General features: G+C 39.6%; 1 protein-coding gene across 1 annotated transcript in view; it reads left to right on the forward strand.

The window, feature by feature from the left end:
- The first annotated feature begins 6,812 nt into the window (after positions 1-6,812).
- The window catches only part of MFSD14B (major facilitator superfamily domain containing 14B), an 87,459-nt gene continuing 75,747 nt past the window's right edge, over positions 6,813-18,524 (forward strand). Inside the window, exon 1 of the mRNA XM_082624259.1 lies at positions 6,813-7,263. Within this exon, the coding sequence (XP_082480385.1) occupies positions 7,156-7,263 (108 nt within the window). The 5' untranslated portion in view covers positions 6,813-7,155. The remainder of the gene's footprint in view (positions 7,264-18,524) is intronic.

The following is an 18,524-nucleotide window of genomic DNA, read 5'->3' on the forward strand; positions in this document are numbered from 1 at the left end:
TTCTACGTGGCCACCATCACCCTGATACCAACGCCAGACAAAGATGTCACACAAAAAAGAAAACTATAGGCCCATATCACTGATGAACATAGATGCAAAAATCCTCAACAAAATACTAGCAAACAGAATCCAACAGCACATTAAAAGGATCATACACCATGACCAAGTGGGGTTTATCCCAGGAATGTAAGGATTCTTCAATATACGCAAATCAATCAACGTGATACACCGTATTAACAAATTGAAGGAGAAAAACCATATGATCATCTCAATAGATGCAGAAAAAGCTTTCAACAAAATTTAACATGTGGGCTTCCCTGGTGGCACAGTGGTTGAGAGTCCGCCTGCTGATGCAGGGGACGTGGGTTCGTGCCCCGGTCTGGGAAGATCCCACATGCTGCAGAGCGGCTAGGCATGTGAGCCATGGCCCCTGAGCTGAGCCTGCGCGTCTGGAGCCTGTGCTCCTCGACGGGAGCGGCCACAACTGTGAGAGGCCCGCGTACTGCAAAAAAAAAAAACCAAAAAAAAAAGCAACCAGCATTTATGATAAAAAACCCTCCAGACCGTAGGCATAGAGGGAACCTACCTCAACATAATAAAGGCCACATGTGAGAAACCAACAGTTAACATTGTCCTCAATGGTGAAAAACTGAAACCATTTCCACTAAGATCAGGAACAAGACAAGGCTGCCCACTCTCACCACTATTATTTACACTGTTTTGGAAGTTTTAGCCACAGCAATCAGAGATGAAAAAGAAATAAAAGGAATCCAAATTGGAACAGAAGAAGTAAAACTGTCACTGTTTGCAGATGACATGATACTATACATAGAGAATCCTAAATATGCTACCAGAAAACTACTAGAGCTAATCAATGAATTTGGTAAAGTAGCAGGATAGAAAATTAATGCACAGAAATCTCTAGCATTCCTATACACTAATGATGAAAAATCTGACAGTGAAATTAAGGAAAGACTTCCATTTACCTTTGCAACAAAAAGAATAAAATACCTAGGAATAAACTTACCTAAGGAGACAAAAGACTTGTATGCAGAAAACTATAAGACACTGATGAAAGAAATTAAAGATGATACAAATAGATGGAGAGATATACCATGTTCTTGGATTGGAAGAATCAACATTGTGAAAATGACTATACTACCCAAGGCAATCTGCAGATTAAATGCAATACCTATCAAACTACCACTGGCATTTTTCACAGAAGTAGAACAAAATAGTTCACAATTTGTATGGAAACAGAAAAGACCCCGAATAGCCAAAGCAATCTTGAGAAGGAGCTGGAGGAATCAGGCTCCCTGACTTCCAACTATACTACAAAGCTATAGTAAGCAAGCCAGTATGGTAGTGGCACAAAAACAGAAATATAGATCAATGGAACAGGAATGAAAGCCCAGAGATAAACCCACGCACATATGGCCAACTTATCATTGATAAAGGAGCCAAGAATATATAGTGGAGAAAATAGAGCCTCTTCAATAAGTGGTGCTGGGAAAACTGACAGCTACATGTAAGAGAATGAAATTAGAACACTCCCTAACACCATACACAAAAATAAACTCAAAATGGATTAAAGACCTAAATGTAAGGCCAGACATTATAAAATTCTTAGAGGAAAACAGTGGCAGAACACTCTATGACATAAATCACAGCAAGATTCTCCTTGACCCACCTCCTAGAGTAATGGAAATAAAAACAAAAATAAACAAATGGGACCTAATGAAACTTAAAAGCTTTGAACAGCAAAGGAAACAATAAAGAAGACAAAAAGACAACCCTCAGAATGGGAGAAAATATTTGCAAATGAAGCTACTGACCAAGGATTAATCTCCAAAACATACAAGCAGCTCATGCAGCTCAATATCAAAAAAACAAACAACCCACTCCAAAAATGGGCAGAAGACCTAAATAGACATTTCTCCAAAGAAGATATACAGATTGCCAACAAACACATGAAAGAATGCTCAACATCATTAATCATTGGAGAAATGGAAATCAAAACTACAATGAGATATCATCTCACACCAGTCAGAATAGCCATCATCAAAAATGCTGGAGAGGGTTTGGAGAAAATGAAACCCTCTTGCACTGTTGGTGGGAATGTACATTGATATAGCCACTGTGCAGAACAGTATGGAAGTTCCTTAAAAACCTAAAAATAGAACTACCATATGACCCAGCAACCCCACTACTGGGCATATACCCTGAGAAAACCAAAATTCAAGAAGAGTCATGTAGCACAATGTTCATTGTAGCTCTATTTACAATAGCCAGGACATGGAAGCAACCTAAGTGTCCACGGGCAGATGAATAGATAAAGAAGATGTGGCACATATATACAATGGATTATTACTCAGCTATAAAAAGAAACGAAACTGAGTTATTTGTAGGGATGTGGATGGACCTAGAGTTTGTCATACAGAGTGAAGTAAGTCAGAAAGAGAAAAACAAATACTGTACACTAACACATTCATATGGAATCTTAAAAAAAAAGGTCATGAAGAATCTAGGGGCAGGACTGGAATAAAGACACAGACCTACTAGAGCATGGACTTGAGGACACCGGGAGGGGGAAGGTTAAGCTGAGACAAAGTGAGAGAGTGGCATGGACATAGATACACTACCAAATGTAAAACTGGTAGCTAGTGGGAAGCAGCCACATAGCACAGGGAGTTCAGCTGGGTGCTTTGCAACCACTTAGAGGGGTGGGATGGTGGGGCAAGGGAGACGCAAGAGGGAAGAGATATGGGGATATATGTATATGCATAGCTGACCCACTTTGTTATAAGGCAGAAACTAACACACCCTTGTAAAGCAATTATACTCCAATATAGATGAAAAAATACTTCCAAAAAACAAAGGTTTGGCCTGTGACTGTCTTCTGGGAGATAACCTCTAAGCCCTTGGAATATCCCTATAAGCCTGATAATAATAGCTTTGTTTATCTGGGGCCTTGGAGTATGCTAGGAAGCTTATGCTAACAATGTGATTTATGATGGGGTCTTTGGGCCACTTGGTATCAATATCGTCTCTGACCTGAGGACTGAGTATCTAAGGTCAGTCACTTGGTGCTCTGTGCTATGACTGACCCCCAATAAAAACCTTGGATACCAAGGCTTAGGTAAGCTTCCTGGGCTTCATGCGTATTGTCACACATCATTGCTGGGGTAATTAAACTATGTCCATAGCCTCCACTCAGAGAAGACAACTGGAAACTTGTTGCATGGTTTCTCCTGGACTCTGCCCTATGTGCCCTTTACCTTTTCTGATTTCAATCTGCATCCTTTCACTGTAATAAACCATACCATGAGTTTAACACCTTTTCCTTTTCTTAATTAAAATGTTTATTATATTATTTTTTATTAATTATTGCTCCAGCTTTATTGAGGTATAATGAATAAAAATTGAAAAAATTTATGGTGTTCAGTTGATGTTTTGATATTCATATAGATTATGAAATAGTCACTCCAACCAAGCTATTAACATATTTATCACTTCACAGTTGCCATTTTCTTTCATTTTTCTTTTTGTAATGAGAACACTTAGGATCAACCCTCTTAGCAAATTTCATGAATACAATACAGTACTGATAATGACAGTCACACTGCTGTACATTAGGTCTTCAGAACTTATTTTGCATAACTGAAATTATATACTCATTGACAAACATATCCCATTTCTCTCTTCCTTAAACCCCTGGAAACCATCATTCTACTCCACTGCTTCTAGGAGTTTGGCTATTTTGGATTCCACATATAAGTGACATCATGCAATACTTGTCTTTCTGTGTTTGGCTTATTTCACTTAGCATAATGTCCTCCAGGCTCATCCATGTTGTCACAAATGGCCATATTTACATCGTTTAAAATGATGAATTATATAATATTGCAATATACATACATATATATCACATTTTCTTTAAACAATCATCTGAAGATAAATATTTATGTTGTTTCCATATCTTGCCAACTGTGAATAATGCTGCAACAAACATGGGAGTGCAGATATCTCTTTGTGATTCTGATTTTATTTCTTCTGGATATATACCCAGAAGTGGGATTGCTGAATCATATGGTAATTTTGTTTTTTTACTTTTGGGGGGAAACTCTATACTGTTTTCCCCATTGTCTGTACCAATTTACATTCCCACCAGCAGTGTACACATGTTCACTTTTATCAAAATTCTTGCAACACTTGTTATTTTTTGTCTTTTTTATAACAGCCATTCTAACAGATCTGAGGTGGTATCTCATTGTGGTTTTGATTTGCATTTCCTTGATGATTAGTGAAGTTGAGCATCTTTTCATACACCTGTTGATCATCTGAATGTCTTCTTTTGAGAAATGTCTATTTAGGTCTTTTGCCTATGTTTTGTTTTTTTGTTTTGTTTTGTTTTGTTTTTTGGTACGCGTGCCTCTCACTGTTGTGGCCTCTCCATTTGCGGAGCACAGGCTCCAGACGTGCAGGTTCAGAGGCCATGGCTCACGGGCCCAGCCGCTCAGCGGCACGTGGGATCTTCCCGGACCGGGGCACGAACCGGTGTCCCCTGCATCGGCAGGCGGACTCTCAACCACTGTGCCACCAGGGAAGCCCTTGCCCATGTTTTAATCAGGCTATTTATTTATCTATTGCTATTAAGTTGCATGAGTTCCATATATATTTTAGATATTAACCCCTTATTGGATATATAATTTGAAAATATTTTCTCCCATTCAGTAGGTTGCTTTTTCATTTTGTTGATTATTTCCTTTGCTGTACAAAAGCTTTATATGCAATCTCACTTGTCTAATTTTGCTTTGCGGCCTGTGCTTTTGGTGTCATATCAAAAAAATATTTGTCCAGTCAGATTTTTTCCCTGTTTTCTTTCAGTAGTTTTAGAGTTCCAGGTCTTATGTTTGAGAATTTCATCCACTTTGAGTGATGTATGGTGTAAGACAAGGGTCCAATTTCATAGTTTGCATATGGATATCCAATTTTCCAAATACCATAACACACGTATCCTTCAGTGAGTGCCATTATTTTCCTAGAGCCTAGGATGTTGAATTAAATTATGTGGAATCCCAGGTCTTTGACATTGATTAGTGCAGAATTAATTAGAAGGTAAGAATAAGGGTCTATTTAATTCCTATGGTATAACTATCAACACAATGCAATAAAGAATTCATCTCCTAAAATTTACTTTTATGACTCTGCAAATCAAGGGACCAGACCTCACAGTGCCATCATCAAATATTACTTCCAGTGCTACATTTTTGGCAATGCATTTTAATTGGGATTTTCAAAAACTGGTATGTATTTAGAAGATAATCAAGAAAGATGACAAGTTCATCTTGGCATTTCAAACAAATGGAATTAGACATTTTTGTACAGATACAGAAGGCAGAACCAGAATCAAAGTATGTCTGAAATAGGCAGTCAGTTTTTGGCTTAATAAAAAGGACATAATTCCAAAATATGACAGCTATCCATAAATGGATTGGGCCTATTTAACATACCCTCTTCTCTGGCTATATTTAAGAACAGGATAGGGGACAACGGGTCTGAGGTATTGTTGAGGGAATTTCCTACTCACAATTCAAGGCTGGTGACTAAAATCCTGTCAGTTTCCTAGTGCCGACTAAAAAGCCTTCAGTCAAGGATAAGTAGCAGTCAAATCCCTGATAGAAGGGGCAGTCTAGGTAGATGACCTGAGCTCAATAAAAGAATTTCTATGTTCTTTCAGGAAAAACTGATTTTGGACATCAATATGCTTTGGGAAGCAATGTCTGATCAGTGAGTGTAAATGAAGCTATAACTCAGTACACCAAGTGCTATGGACTCAAGCCCTGGAAGGGACCTAAGCCAATGGATATACTATAGCAAATCAAACAAAAATCTTTAGGATTGTACAAGACCCATTTAAAACAACAACAATAATACAAGATGCAAATCAATAGTGAAATGACTGGACTTACTCCATTCTTCAATTAAGTCCACCTGGGTCTCTTTAATAAGGAGGAAGACATAAGTTCTTCAGAGTTTCAGTGTTTGTCTTCTTTCAAAGAGGCATCGAATTCTCAAACACCTAATAAAAAATATTCTGACTATATTTGTTCCCCAAATTCGTGGAGCAGGTCCTATCTGTCACATTAACTCTTTAACTAGCCAAGCCACTTTACTTTTGGAGCTTGGGTTGGCATCTGCAAAGTAGGATGTAATATCTCACAAGGTCCTTTCCAGCCAGTAATCATAACATTTATAGAGCCACAATTAGTGTTAGCTGATTTCTGTACATCAGCACTTTACCGAAACATGATCTGAGACTTTGAGTAATCAGTTCATATACACCGTGTTGGTACCATCAAGTAGCTCTGGATTGGAACAGGGACCAGTATGTTTCCTAAGACTGTCCTTCCCATGAATCCCACAGCCCAGGTAAGCTCTCTGTCAGCTTCTTTATAGATTTTGAAGAGGAACAGAATATCGTAGTTATAGCATACGGCACTTCCCCAGTTCGGGATTCCAGATCCCGGGGCTGTGTATCCGTGTCTGAACGTGCCCATCCATATACTTGTTGGGGGCATCAAACTAAGACCAGAAGTGCAGTCACTAACCAAACCCCCAGCACCTGACACCCTCAGTTCGCCAGATCCGGTTCTGTCTCAGGAAAAAAAAACTACTCTTTGGGGCCTTGGGAGACGACGCATTTCCGGCGTGCTGCGGAGTCCCGACGCCACAAAGGCCTCGGAAACGTGGAGGCGGGGCCTGAGGTGGGCGGGCGCTGCTGTGGCTTTGGGCGCAGGCGCCGAGCTTGTGGCGGCAGCTGAGATCCGGGGTGGGGCTTCCTGCCCCTCGCCGGCTTGTGGGGAAGCGGAGCAGGGCTACCCCGGCCGCCGGAGACGGTGTTGGCAGCTATCTGAGTTGGGTTCTGTTCCTGGCTGTGGCTTGTGCCCGCTTTTAGCTGCTCTCCTCGCCTCGTTTCTCTTGCGGCTCCGGCGTCGGCAGCGCTCACAGCCCTCGGCGTCGCCACTGGCGCCGCCGCCTGACCCGCAGGCCGATTTGGGCCGCGGAGCCCATGAGAGCGCGGGCCCCGCCGCCGCATTTGCGGCGTAGTTGTAGTCCCGGAACGCCCCCAGCCGGCGCGGGCATGGCAGCGGCATGAACGCGGAATCTCCACCGGAGAGGGAGGAGAAAGCGGCGTCGGAGCCCGAGGCGGAAGCCACGCTGGAGAAGCGCGCGGGCGCGCGGGCCGCGAGCGGCAGCTCGGTGAGTGCGGGCTCGGAGTTCGGACGCTTTACTCAGCCCGAAGCCCCAAGCCAGGGGAGGTTGGGCGGCGTCGCGGCCGGAGTCCGGGGGCGCCTGATGCGGGGCTGGGGCCTGGGTCGCCTGGGGATGAGGATACACTGATCCTCCGCGTCGGCTCGAGGGGCTCTGGCTGTCGGAAAGCCTGTCCTTTTCCGTGTCAGCCAGCCGAATTCATCATTGCTAGGCTTTCCTAGCGCTGCTCATCGCTAGACAAAAATGTAGGCGAATTGGTTATTTCAAAAGACGCCCGACGTGGGACCGTGAATATAAGTAATTTGGTTCTTTCAGAGTTCTCCATACACGCGACAGTGGATACTATTTTCATGGTGCACTTTCTGGCTTGAGCCTACATAGAAGATTTGTGGAGAACCTTTAGAACCGGCATTGGGCCCTGGACCGGGAAGTTGGCGGTGGAGGCTGGGCGGCGCCTTCCTGTTCCTTCATGGTTCTCTAGGCGGTCGCAGAAGCGGTTGGTGAGCAGGATTTCAGGGGAAGCTGCCTATCCCAGGGCCCAACTGAGGAGCGTATTCAGGCTAATCTCTTTTAACAGTTTCACGTGAGATTCAGATGGCTTCCGAAGCACTGGTTTAATTGGCCTGGATTCGGCAGAACAGGCTGTCAGTGGCGCTTAAATGTCTGACGTTGGAACTCTAAGCATAGAGTGTCATTTCTCAAAGATACTTTTTTTTATTTTTCCTTTTTTGCTCTATTTAGGACAGGAAATATAGAAACGGTACAATGAATAGAAACTAATGCCAAGGAGACTTTTCCCAAAGAAAATAGAAATTTTAGGGAAATTAAATTATATGCAATCGGCTTCAGATTTAATTTGCTTTTAAAGAATGCTAAATGATGTTGAAGGCCCCTTCCTGCTCAAGTGACTTCTTATTTTTGAGAAAAAAAAATTAGGAGTTCCTCATTTCGAAGATAAGATTTCTGGGAAGTGGGAAAGTGTTTTTGGTAGGAGGAGGGAAATTCTATACAATTGGTTTTTCTCGTTTTGTTTTTGATTACATAAAAGGTAGACTTATCTTCCTGCCGACTAAGGGAAACGAAACTGCCAGCTCCTCCTCCTGTCTTTGAATTGATAGACCATAATTCCTGACCAGTGGCCAAGCTAGTAACCTGAGAGGTAGACTCCATCCTTTCCCATCTCTTCATCCAATATGTTAGTAAGTCTAGCTAAGTTTACCAGGTAAAGATTTTAGGTTTTTTATCCTTTCTGCATTCCTGTGGTTCAGTTCCTTAGCATTTTTGACCTAGATTTTGACTATCTCTTGAGACCCTTGCTTACTTCATCATCAGGCTGCTCTCCACAGTATTGATTAGTGTAATTTAACGTGTAAATATGATCATTACTGCTGTCCTTAAATATTTTCATTGGCTCCCTTCGGCTTATAGGATAAAAAAAATAACCTGGCAGGTTGAAGCATTAAAGCATAGTGATTAGGTGAGCATGCTGGGAATCCCAGTTCCCACTTTTTATTACCTGTATAACTTTGGGCAAGTTATATAACCTCTCCAAATTAATGATAGTGTTTACCTCAGATAATTGTGAGGGTTACTACAACCTGGCACCTGGTAAGTCCTCAATAAATATTAGCTTTTATTGTTATTATTTCTCAATATTTTAAGCATGAATGATTGGTCAGAATGTATAGGTGATCCTTGTCTGATAAAAAGCATTCAGTTCTCTCCCATTTACTAATCTATACAGGAACTAGACCCCAACCTAAAAATTAAAGTTGCTGATTTTATGTGCTTAGAACAGGATTTTTTGAGGAATGTGTACTCAAAGAAACTGAGACAGTTTATTCCCCGATTGCTTTCCCTGTGAGCCTTGATGCATTTAGACACAAATAGAAACCTGTCCAGTCTTTCCTTACCTCTTAGGGTGTGTCTAGTCAGTATTGATAAATTGCAGTGAATTCTGACAGTGAGTTTTGGTGCTTGCTCTACTTAGATGACTAGCATGGGTAGGTAGCAGGGTTCAGCCACTGGTGCTTTTTGTAACGTGTGTTGCCTGGGAAAGCAGTGAATGTCTTTAATCATATATGTTCGTGTCATATGCCAGTACCCCCAAATTATGCATCTTTCCTGTTTGCAGTTTCTTTCTAGTATTGCTTCCAGGTGCTACATTCTTTGGCCTCCAAGACATGGCTTCATTTTAATGTGTTGGAATTTCCTTATAGCTTGATTCTAGTGTATTCATGGTTTCAGGTTCTTAGATGCTACTAATAATCACAAGCAAGACTGCCCACATACAGGGAATCGGCTGAAACTTTTTTCTACCTTGTTTGGCAAAGAGATGTATTGACCTGAATAATAGAAGGGAATCACATATTTATTCTAAGAGACCATTACAATCTAGAAAAGGGAGTTGTGTGTAGTAAATAAGTTCTTGTTTTATTGTCCTTTCTTTGCTCTATCCCTTCCTAATTGTGCGTGTACATACACCTTGAAATGTTGTGTCAGAATTATTTGCATTATCATTGAATGCATATCCTTTTGGAATCATTTACCTCTGAGCATCTGAAGAGAATTAAGGATTTTCTGCAAAGAAAACACAACTGAGTTTAGCATACTGTGTATTTCAGAATGTTCATTGACTCCAAAAAGCCAGTACTTAGATACCAGTTAAAATCTCTGATGTAGGGCCTCTCAGGATCAATGCCATTCTGGTGACATTTGATGTGTTTTTAATTGATAGTCCTCAGACCGTTTCAGAGGGGCTCCTGTAAAGACTAATTTTGATTTATAAGGACAAGAATATTATATACTTTATAGGCAAAATGGAAATAGTACTGAAGAGCAGCTTGTTACCCCACCAAAAAGGCTAAAATGACTAGATATGTTTTGTTTGTAAAAAGGTGAAAGAGGGGACTTCCCTGGTGGTCCAGTGGTTAAGACTGCACGCTTCCACTGCAGCGGGGCACGGGTTCCATCCCTGGTCAGGGAACTAAGATCCCACATCCCACGGGTGGCACGGCCAAAAAAAAAAAAAAAAAAAAAAAAAGTGAAAGCAGACCTAGGGAAATTTTAGGGGAATTTTTTTTTTTAATTAGCTTTCAATTCTTAACACTGTTAGGAATCAGTATGATTATTTTAGTAATAAAATAGTACTGGGACATTAGCACAACCAAACTCTGTTAAGTAAATTATAGCAGATAAAAGGAGAAATGAAAAGCATTTGTGAGCAGTTGATCTATCGCAATTTATAAAAGTAAATGCGTTGTGCTTTCATAGCAGAAACATTTATATTTCATATTAAGAATTATGCAGATCTCTAGTCAACTTTCAAGCCTTTATCAGAACACAGACGTTGTTGCTGCTGTTGTATTGTTCTTAGGCCTAGTATAGGCAGGATTTTGTAAAAACTTTCTTCTTAGGATATCTGAGCATCCTTTCCCACTGGTTTTCTTACTAGATTGAGTCTCTGAAGACAGGGACTACAGCGTATCTTTTAATCTAAAATAGTCCTTTAATCTAAAATAGTCTAAAATGTATGTTAGAGAAGTAAATTAGTCTAGTTTAAACCAGTAATTATGCTTATCAATGAAATTAGCTTGTTGCTTTTATGTAAGTTTTGGTTGGCCTTATAAAACAGATTGGAGAGTTCTGTTTTCTTTTATTCTCTGAAGAGTTTGTGTAAGATGGTAATACAGTTGTAGAACTTTATGGTTCTTCAGTTTTTTTGGCTAATGTAGTTCTAGAACAATGTAGATTTTCTGTTTCTTTCTGTCAATTTTAGTAGGTTGTGTTTTCCTAGGAATTTGTCCATTTCATCTAAAATTTCAAATTAATTGGCATAAAGTTGTTCCTAACAGCCTCTTAGGCTCTTTTTAATTACTGTAGGATCTTTAGTCTATTTTTTTTTATTGCTGACATTGGTAATTTTTACCTTATCTTTAAAAAATATTCTTTAGGGTCTTCTGGATAAATACTCACAAATTTTTCAAGTGGCATTAATTTCATGTCTTATTTCTGTATTATATGAACTATATCCAGGAAAATGCTCAGTGGTAATTGTAAAAGTGCACAGCCTTCTCTGCGTAACAGGAATATATATTTTTTCCACTGTCAAGGATGATGTTAGCTATACAGATGAGATAAACATGCTTTATTACACTATGGAAGCGTCTTTTTATTCCTCATTCGCCTTCTTGCTGGTGTTTTCTCTCTCCTTTCCCCCTCCTTTCTCTTTCCTTCCTTCCCTCTCTCCCTCCTTCTAGTTTAGTGTCTCATAGAACCTTCACAAGTGGTTTATGAAATCTGATATGGCCTGGGGAAAGAGGTTGTGGCATGGCAAGGGCATTGTTATATGAAAATTGGAAGAGAAATTTGTCCTTAATATCTGTAATCAATTATAACAAGAGTTTTTAACCCTGCAAAAAAACATCATATTTGTGAAGTTTGGTCAATTTCCTTTCTAGATGCCTGACTTTTTTTTTTTTTTTTTTTTTTTTGCGGTATGCGGGCCTCTCACTGTTGTGGCCTCTCCCGTTGCGGAGCACAGGCTCCGGATGCGCAGGCCCAGCGGCCATGGCTCACGGGCCCAGCCGCTCCGCGGCATATGGGATCCTCCCAGACCGGGGCACGAACCCGTATCCCCTGCATCGGCAGGCGGACTCTCAACCACTGCGCCACCAGGGAGGCCCGATGCCTGACTTTTTTATATGTAGCTTTGTATTTGCTTGTCTTTTAAAAACAGCTTTATTGAAATATAATTATAAAAACTATATATGTTTACAGTGTACAGATTTGTGTTTTGACACTTGTGAAATCATTACTGCAATCAAAATAGTGAACATACCCATCACCCCTAAAAGTTTCCTTGTGCCCATTTTGTACATCCTCTATCCACCTGCACCTTCCCAGGCAAGCATTTATCTACTTTCTGTTACTATATATTAGTTTTAATTTTCTAAAGTTTTATATAAATGGGCTCATACAGAATATATTCTTTCTGGTCTGGCTTTTTTCAACTCAGATAAATTATTTTGAGATTTATTCATGTTGTTGTATAAATCAGTAGTGCATTCCTTTTTGTTGCTGAGTAGTGTTCAGTTGTATGGATGTATCAGTTTGTTTATCCATTCATCCCTTGGTGAACGTTCGGTTTATCACCAGTTTTTGGCGGTTACAAATAAAGCGGCGATGAGCATTCATGAACCAGTCTTTGTATGGAGTATACTTTATTTTCTTTTAAGTAAACACTTAGAAGTGGAATGGCTGGATCATATGGTAGGTGTATTGTTTAACTTTTTAAGAAACTGCCCAACTGTTTTTTAAATTTTAAAATTTTAATTTTGCATTGGCACTAGCAGTATGAGAGTTCATCTACGTCCTCATCAACACTTGGTCAGTCCATTTTAGCCCTTCTAGTAGGTCTGTAGTGGTATCTTACCGTGCTTTTATTTTGGCATCTCCCTATGGCTAATTATGTTCAACATCTTTCCATAAGCTTACTTGCCATTTGTATATCCTCTTGGTGAAGTGTCTGTTCACATCTATTGTCTATTTATTTGTTGTTGTTGGGTCGTTTATTATCTTATAATTGAGTTTTAAGAGTTCTTTATATATTGGGGTTGTAAGTCTTATCAGATACATGTTTGCAAATATTTTCTTCTGAGCAGTTTTAATGAAATTTAATTTTATCAATATGCTCTTTAGGGATTGTGTTTTTGGTTTCATATCCAAGAAATCCTAACTCAGTATCACAATAATTTCCTTTTATATTTTTAGAATGAAAAAAAAATTTACAATTAGGTTTATGACCCATTTTGAATTAATTTTTTATATGGTGTACAGTATCAATGGCAGTTCATTTTTTGCATATGGTAACGAATTGTTGCCTCATCTGTTGAAAAGACTTATTCACTGAATTGCCTTTGCACCTTTGTCAAAATTCAGTTATCCATGTATGTGTCAGTCTATTCTGGATTCTTTATTTTGTTTCATTGATCTGTTTGTTTATCTTTACGTCAGTACCATTCAATCGCTGTTACTGGAGATTCATAGTAAGATTTGGAACGAATAGAGTTTGTCCTACAACCTTGTTCTTCTCTTTTAAAACTGTTTTGGCTATTCTGGGTCCTTTGCATTTTAGAATTATAGAATCAGCTTGTCAATTTCTACAAAAAAGCCTGCTGATATTTTCATGGGGCTTTTGTTGATCCAGAAGATCAGTTTAGGAAGAATTGAAAACAATATAGTCTTCTGATCCATAAATGAAGAATTTCTCCATTTATTTTAGATCTTTAATTTCTTTCAGCTGTGCTTTATAAGCTTCAACAGGTCTTTTGTGTCATTTGTCACATTTTCCCTATATCATATGTTTTAGGTGCTATTGAACATGTAAATGTAATATAAATGTAAATTATTAAGAAATTTTAAATTCACAACTGTTTGTTGCCAATATATAGAAATACAGTTGATTTAAGAAAAAATGTTAATTGTGATATACAAAATTGTAAATTCTAACAAAATTTACAATTTAATCATTTTTATGTGTATAGTTCAGTAGTGTTAAATATATTCACATTGTTGTGCAACCAATGTCCAGAACGTTTTCATCTTGTAAAATTGAAGCTCTATATCCATTAAACAGCAACTTCCCATTTACTCCAGCTCCTGGTAACCACCATTCTGCCTTCAGTTTCTGAGTATTGACTGCTCTAGATACCTCATATAAGTGGAGTCATATACATAATTTGTTGTTTTCTGACTGGCTTATTTCACTTAGCATAATGTCCTCAAGACATGTTGTCTTCAAGATTGTTTAAGGCATGTGTGGCATGTGTCAGGATTTCCATTTTTTAAAAAATAAATTTATTTATTTATTTATTTTTGGCTGTGTCAGGTCCTTGTTGCTCCACGCTTTTGGCTGCGTTGGGTCCTCATTTCTGCGCACTGGCTTTCTTTAGTTGAGGCAGGTGGGGGCTACTCTTCTTTGCGGCACATGGCTTCTCATTACTGTGACTTCTCGTTGCGGAGCACGGGCTCTAGGCACGCGGTATTCAGTAGTTGTGGCACACAGGCTCTAGAGCTCAGACTCAGTAGTTGTGGTGCATGGGCTTAGTTGCTTCGTGGCATGTGGGATCTTCTTGGACCAGGGCTCGAACCCATGTCCCCTGTGTTGGCAGGTGGATTCTTAACCACTGTGCCACCAGGGAGCCCTTTCCTTCCTTTAAGGCTGAATAATATTCCATTTTCTGTATGTGCCACATTTTCTCTATTTATCTTTTGATGCACACTTAGATTGATTCTATCTTTTGGCTATTGTGAATAATGCCACTGAACATGAGTGTACAAATATTGGGTTGACCAAAATGTTAACATATTATGGAAAAACCCGAACGAACTTTTTGGCCAACCCAATATTTCTTTGAGATCTGACTTTCAGTTCTTTTGCATATCTACCCAGAAGTGGAATTGCTAGATCTTTGGGTAATTCTATTTTTAATTTTTTTTCTTTTTTTTTTTGCGGTACGCGGGCCTCTCACTGTTGTGGCCTCTCCCGTTGCGGAGCACAGGCTCTGGATGCACAGGCTCAGTGGCCATGGCTCACGGGCCTAGCCGCTCTGCGGCATGTGGGATCTTCCCGGACCGGGGCACGAACCCGTGTCCCCTGCATCGGCAGGCGGACTCTCAACCACTGTGCCACCAGGGAAGCCCTATTTTTAATTTTTTAAGGAACCATTATACTGTTTGCCATAGTGGCTGCACCATTTTACATTCCCACCAACAGTGCACAAGGGTTCTAGTTTCTCCACCTCCTCATCAACACTTGTCATTTTTTTCTTTTTTTTTTTTTTACAATACAGAATACAGTTAACTTTTATTTTTTTAATAAATTTGTTTATTTTACTTATTTATTTTTGACTGCATTGGGTCTTCGTTGCTGCACATGGGCCTTCTCCAGTTGTGGCGAACAGGGGCTACTCTTCATTGCAGTGTGTGGGCCTCTCACTGCGGTGGCCTCTCCTGTTGCAGAGCATGGGCTCTAGGCACGTGGGCTTCAGTAATTGTGGTGCATGGGCTTAGTTGCTCCGCAGCATGTGGGATCTTCCTGGACCAGCGTTCGAACCTGTGTCCCCTGCATTGGCAGGAGGATTCTTAACCCCTGTGCCACCAGGGAAGCCCAACACTTGTCATTTTCTGTTTTGTTTTTGTTGTGGATAGTAGCCATCCTGATGTTTGTGAAGTGATATCTCATTTTGATTTTGCATTTTCCTAATGATTAGCATGTTGAACATCTGCTCATATGCTTGTTTGGCCATTTGTATATTTTCATTAGAGAAATGTATATTCAAGTCCTTTGCCCATTTTGAATTGGGTTATTTGGATTAACTCCTTATCAGAAACATGCTTTGCAGATATTTTCTCCATAGGTTGCCTTTTCACTCTGTTGATTCTGTCCATTGATGCACAAGTTTTAAATTTTTATAAAGTCCAGTTTATTTTTTACTTTTGTTGCCTGTGTGTTTTGGTGTCATAGCCAAGAAATCATTGTCAAATCTAATGTTGTGAAGCTTTTCCCCTATGTTGTCATCTAAGAGTTTTAGAGTTTTAGGTCTTACGTTTAGGTCTATTTTTTTTTTCCCTGCTAATCCCAAACTCCTAATTTATCCCTCCGCATAGGTCTTTGGTTTATTTTAAAAGTTTGTAATTTCATTGAAGCTCGATATCTGTTGTTTCTTTTGTTGCTCGTCATTTTGGAGTCATGTCTAAGAATCCATTACTAAATCTAAGATTTATCTCTGTGTTTTCTTCTAGGAGTTTCATGGCTTTTAGCTTAGTTCATTCATCTGTTTTGAGTTAATTTTTGTGTGTGGTATGAGGTAAGGTTCCACCTTCATTCTTTATATGTGGAAATTGAGTTGTCTTAGCACCATTTGTTGGAGAGACTGTTCTTTGCTCATTGATTGAATGGGTTTGGCACTGTTGGCAAAAATCAATTGGACATAGGTATATGGATTTCTTTGTGAGCTTTCAGTTTTATTCAGTTGGTATATATTATAGACTCTCTCTTGCTTCTATGTTGACAAGTCGCTGGTGTTTACTGTGTACTGTGATCCTTGAGTTGGGGGTTATATGGGGGACAAAGGGAGTAGCTTTCAACCTTATCTTTTTCCAGTTGGCAGCAGATGACCTGGTTGACAAAAGCCAGGTGTCCTAGTTCATCTGAACTTTTCAGGTCATGTTGAGAAAGCAGGTGAAGGGATTGGTGAAGATTGTCATTTGCCCAGATACACACTATCCAGGCCAGACTTCTTAGTGTGGGTAAGGGATAGGTGGGTAAGTAAAGGTCTGTGCTTTACTTTGCCTGAGACTCCTATTACCACTTAACTCAGGTTGCTGCAGTCCAGGCTACCTACCATATGTATGTGCTGATTCTATTTGTGAAGAAATTCGGGCTCTCTAAGAAAGGCATTGTAAGTAATACAAGTGGCTAGTAGCACATACTCTGGAGGTATGTGACTCCCTGGATGTAATACCAGCTTTGCCACTTACTAATCATGTGAATCGGGCAAGTACTTAAGCTCTGTTGTTCTGAGTTTTGTCATCTATAAAGTGGGGATAATAATAGTTCCTGTGTCAAAAGATTGTAGTGAGGATAAAATGATAGTAATGTGCTTTGATCAGGACTTGGCATGGTGTCTGTTGCTGCTGCTGTAAAAGGATAATTTTTGCCTGTGTGTATCTCAGAATCCTTTGTAATAGACTGTCCCTGACCTGTGTCCTTGTCCTTCAGAGTGTTTATTTCCATTTAAAATTTTACATTTCATGAAGTGGGAGCCGGGATAGTTTCTTCTATTGCTACCATTGTTCCCAGCATCTAGCTGACATATAATAGAGCTCAACAAATATGTGTTGAATGAATTGATCACTTGGAGTTGAATTTTTTTTTTTTTTGGGCTGCGCCCCATAGCTTGTGGGATCTTAATTCCCAGACCAGAGATTGAACCCGGGCCACGGCAGTGAAAGCGCCAAGTCCTAACCACAGGACCACCAGGGAATGCCCTGGAGTTGAATATTTTTATTGTTAAAGAATGTTGATAGAAATAGGAATATTTACAAAGACAGTTCTTGGGATCTTAGTTTCCTTTAAGTTGGTTGGTAGTTGATAACTTAAATTTGAAAACTTGAGTGAGGGAAAAGCAGTTCTTTTACAAATATTTAATGAATGCTTGGTCTATCCAACATGATAGCCATGTCATTTATTCAACTATTTAATGTGAGACTGACTTGTTTTTTGCGGTACGCGGGCCTCTCACTGTTGTGGCCTCTTCCGTTGAGGAGCACAGGCTCCAGACGCACAGGCTCAGTGGCCATGGCTCACGGGCCTAGCCGCTCCGCGGCATGTGGGATCTTCCCGGACCGGGGCACGAACCCGTGTCCCCTGCATCGGCAGGCGGACTCTGAACCACTGCGCCACCACGGAAGCCTGAGACTGACAAATTTTTTTTAATTTTTGCGAAAAAGTCATTTCATCTGGAGAAATAAGCAGTAAAATTGTTTTTCTGACTTGCATTCCAATATTATTAGGTAGGAGGAAGAAAAGCAAAGCCTTTAGGTATAGTCATTTATTTGCTTTTTAAAACCATTTGTGTTCTCCTTGTGTTTATATTTAAAAGCTTTCTAATAAAAAATTTATTTTTGATGGAGCATTTTACTAACCAGGTATATATGATATAAGCAGAAAGTACCATAAGTATGAATTATTAAAATATTGAGGGCTAATAGTGAAACATACTTTGCATACATGTCTTTTATAGTAAAGCAGAGATGACTGACTGAATCTTGTGACAGTACTTTCCAACTATGGAGTACCAATTTTCAATTAGAATGTATTTTAAAATAATTTTTTTTTCTGTCCAGAAGTATGATGGAGCCAACAGTTTACATAGTTATAGATTTGGTTCCTTAAAATATCAAACTCATATATTTCATTTTAACATTGTGCATGACATAATAATGTATTTGATAAAGAAATTTCTTATTGTACATAAGAAATCCAGGAATAGTGTGCTTAGCTTAGCAGTTTAATATCACCAAGGACCTGGTGGGCTCATTACATTCATAAGCTTCACTCTTCCCAGGATGTTGGCTTTTGGTCTTTAGGATTGATCCCTTGTGGTCTCTTAAGTTCAAGTGCATTTTAACAACCCTGCATTTTTAGTCCTGCCACCCCACATTTACTGTTTTTGACATTGTAT

Source organism: Mesoplodon mirus, assembly GCF_964341445.2.
Source record: "Mesoplodon mirus genome assembly, chromosome: 1".
Classification (NCBI taxonomy): Eukaryota; Metazoa; Chordata; class Mammalia; order Artiodactyla; family Ziphiidae; genus Mesoplodon; species Mesoplodon mirus.